We start from the raw sequence: 3,761 nt of genomic DNA, 5'->3' as shown, positions 1-3,761 counted from the left end.
TCTTCGTAAACTATACCATCTAATATTCTAATAATTCGTCCACCGGCTTTCACTATTTCTTGAATATCGACCGATGTTAAAACGTCGTGACAGAAACCATTTCTGAACCTGATTTTGTTACCAGTTTCCTTTTTACCTTCTTTATTCGTGAAAGTGATTTTATCTTTAGCTGGTATCGGTTGGAAGAACATTTTTTTGGGATATTCAAACCAAACTGTTAAAATAGCTGTTCTAGGTCTGAATTTTTGTTTATTGAAGAGTTTTACAAATTCTTTTTCTTCTTCTGGTAGAAACGGTCTTCCACTTTCCGCTCTCGGATATTCACTGTCTAAATCCGACATGGCGGAAGCGTATAAACCGTTAGCATCAAATGCCATTAGTTTAGTACATTCTGTTTTTTTAAGTCTCGAATGAACCTCCGTTTTGTCTTTTGTGCTTGCACTGTATTCTTTAAATAAATCAATTATGTTATTACTTTCTGTGTCAGTTTGTGAAATATATTCCTTTAATACGTTACAAATTTCATCCATTTTGTTCGTTTCAAATGATTTTCTATTTTCCGAAACTCTTCCTCCTTTAATAGATCGTCTGATAAAATTTCTTATAAAAGGATTAGTGTGCGAATAAACTTTTTCTACGTTTTCTTTTTCGGTATGTTTCGCAACCATTCTAGTAGTTTCATACCATTCTTCTTCCACCATTTCTTTATCGTAATGATATAAATAATACCAACCCTTTAAAGATAAAGATGGAGCCGTTAGATTATTGGACATATTCTGGTGTACAACTTCTTTCGTGACTTGGTTGTATTTTATCAAACAAGCTCCCAAACAGAGAGTGTCTCTTGGCGTAAGGTTCCCATTCGTGTCTCAATTCCTCCCAGTTGTCTTGCGTGTATTCAGCGATATCTACGTCGGCAATCTTTCTCAAATTCGCGGGAAGATTGGACGAATTTCCCCATGCAGCCAAAGTAGATTTTTCATGTTGATAGGAACATGTGAAATTAATATGTTGTAAATAATTAACCTTTATTTCTTTCTGTCTTTTCCATTTTTTCTGTAAATCTTCATCTGTGTATGGATTAGATAAAGGAAAAGATAGAATTCCTCTGGGTGTTTTTAAAGGGCAATGTGTTAGTTTTTTTGTATTTTTAAGCACGATCCAGTTGTCGAATCCACTGCCGTTATGAGAAATTAATATTAATCTCTTTCTATCATATTGACCTAAATATTTCAACATTTGATCTGTACAATCTGTACCTACAAATATTTCTATTAGTTTATCATAAAATTCTTCTGGAACATTATCAGTAGGAAAGATATCTTTTTCTAACTTTTTTCTTACTTTTTCTAAATTAATTAAAGTGCAGGCATAAGGAATTGCTCTTCGCGTGTCTTTTTCTGAATACGTTTCGCAATCCCAAGCGAATAACGCATCATCACTCATACTTGAAAGCACGTTTAGTTTGAGAGGTGAAACCTGTGTTACTGCGTTATCATGTCTACACGTTTTCATAATTGTCTTCTATTTCTTGAATTCCCAAACTTTTTTGGCTTCTTCTAATCAGACAGAAATGCGAGTTGTGTAAGTCAAAAACCCAATCTAATTCATCATGTACGTCTCTGGGGTGAAAATGTCTGTTTTTGGGATAATAAATTTGAAACGAAGTGTTAAATTTCTTGTTGAATTCCTTCATTCTAGCACAAGTCATCACTCCTTTTCTATTTGCTTTTGAAAACCCGTAGATGTATTCTTGAAATTTACACGTTAAATCTTTGTTCAAAACACGATTGACGCATTTGATAAAACAGTGACCATCTGTAGGTATGTAACAATTTTCACCTTCGTATTCATTTATCTTTTTACGTAGATCAGTTCCTCCTCTGCCAACTCTCGATCTTTTTATTTCTTGGAAATTGTCTTGCATTAAAATTATTTTTCCTTTAAAATACCAATTGGAAGCATCAGATTTTTTGTCCATATTTGAAAAGAAATTGTGAAAAGTTTTGGCATTGAAACCGAGGAATGACATGTTTTGTCTGTGATTCCCTTCCTCGACTATCTCTCCATCTATTTTAATTTGTCCTTTGAATGTTTTAAATTTATTGGAAACAGCCTTGATAACATCGGAAAATAGGACGTTTTCTATCAATGTTTCATCGTGTTCGATTTTATTCATATTTTTAACTATATATTATTTCTTTATTTTGACCGCTGATATTTCTGTATGGAATTTGTCCAAAATTTCATTGAATTCTTCTAATTCTTCAACTGTTATGTTCTTGTCTTCTTTCGATCTTTCGAAAAAGATGTACAATTGATAAAGATACATATTCAAGATATCCGTTTTCTTTTTATAATGAGCTTTCTTTTTGCTCGTGAAACCTATAGCAATCAAGCCACAAGATGAAGTTTGAATAGCAGTAATTGTGGCTAATACAGTTGGGACGATGACCGGAACCATTAATCCACCAGTCACGGCCGTTGCAAGTGTTGTTCCTATCGTTAGAACTACACTCGCTGTCTTGAAAACAATCGATTCTTCTCCATGTTTTCCTGCATGTATTGTACTGTCTCAACTTTATTTACAACTCTTCTTGTTTGTCTATCATGTATTGTTGTCAGCTTTCGAGTTCCATTTTTTAAGTCGTTAAATTAAGTGAATTTCCGATAAATGGAACCACGGAATATCATATAGAACGTACTTGTTTGGCCTAGCATTATTATATTTACGGGTATTAATAGTAAAAAACATTTACGCGTACTAACGACATTTCTTTTTTTCGTATGGTCCTCTTTAAGATGATAGGAATATTTTCTTTTTTCTTTTTCGATGTTTATCTTGGCTCTAGAAATATAACCACCACCTTCAAGGATGGGGTCTTCGGCAAACGATAAATGTACTATAAACTCTTTCTTGTTGACTTTTATGAACATCGATCGAGGTGTATTTTCCGCTTAAAACAAAATACAGTTTTACATATTCAAAGTCTGTTGTTCGTAAAAACTCGTGACTGCTCGATTCTATTGGTCCGGGTATGTGTGCGGGTATTATAAGTGATGGTGGATTTTTGACAATGTTGGTTGATGGTGGATTTTCCGTCTCCAATATCATATCTAAATCTTTGATTCCAATGATATCCTTATCATTTTCTACTTCCATTTTAAAGGTGTCTACATATTTACCATTTTTCGTTTCAATTTCATATAAATCATCCCTTTTATCAATTTGTATAGTCTCTTCCAAATTACCATTGAATAATGAAATATGTTTGACGGCCTTACCGGTTTGTTTGAAGACTATTTTATTGACTTTAACCTTCATGGGAAACTCTATTTGATTTCGGGGAAGGGAGGGTTTGATTCTCCCAAATGTACAGGCCTAGGGTGGAGCAGACACTTTATTTAGAAATTAGGATTAAGGGTCTTGATATTGGGTTTTCTTCTGTTCTTATTCTGATCTGAAATTAGAAAAAATAACTCGCCCGATGGGCGAGAAGTATAGTATCTGTTATGTACTGATTGTTTTTAGTTTACTATGAACAATATTATCATTTAAGTTCTTATTTTTTGAATATGCAACTATCATTTTCTGCTTATAGACATGGGGGAATTTCTCTTGAAGGCTCTTATAGTGGGCATGAACTATCTTGCTTGCTCGATTGCTGGTTGTATTAAACGGGACAACAAAGGGTGCTATGCCTACATTATGATGAATATTTAGTCCTATAGGTCTTGCTGTATTCAATGTCTCAATCCAA

General features: G+C 33.6%; 2 protein-coding genes across 2 annotated transcripts in view; both read right to left on the bottom strand.

Annotated features, from left to right (window-relative positions):
• Nucleotides 1-773, bottom strand: part of LOTGIDRAFT_175458 (hypothetical protein) — a gene marked incomplete at both ends in the record, with an annotated part of 1,522 nt that extends 749 nt beyond the window's left edge. Inside the window, one exon of the mRNA XM_009056677.1 lies at nucleotides 17-773. Within this exon, the coding sequence (XP_009054925.1) occupies nucleotides 17-773 (757 nt within the window). The remainder of the gene's footprint in view (nucleotides 1-16) is intronic.
• Nucleotides 774-1,501: 728 nt separating this feature from the next.
• On the bottom strand, nucleotides 1,502-2,179 carry LOTGIDRAFT_175457 (hypothetical protein; the record flags this gene model as incomplete). Its single annotated transcript, XM_009056676.1, has 1 exon — nucleotides 1,502-2,179. The coding sequence occupies one exon, from the start codon at nucleotides 2,177-2,179 to the stop codon at nucleotides 1,502-1,504; it is 678 nt and encodes a 225-aa protein (XP_009054924.1).
• Nucleotides 2,180-3,761: the final 1,582 nt, after the last annotated feature.

This window comes from Lottia gigantea (genome assembly GCF_000327385.1).
Source record: "Lottia gigantea unplaced genomic scaffold LOTGIsca_284, whole genome shotgun sequence".
Taxonomy (NCBI): domain Eukaryota; kingdom Metazoa; phylum Mollusca; class Gastropoda; family Lottiidae; genus Lottia; species Lottia gigantea.
The sequence above is the reverse complement of the archived record's forward strand: the minus strand, read 5'-3'. Positions and strand labels throughout refer to the sequence as shown.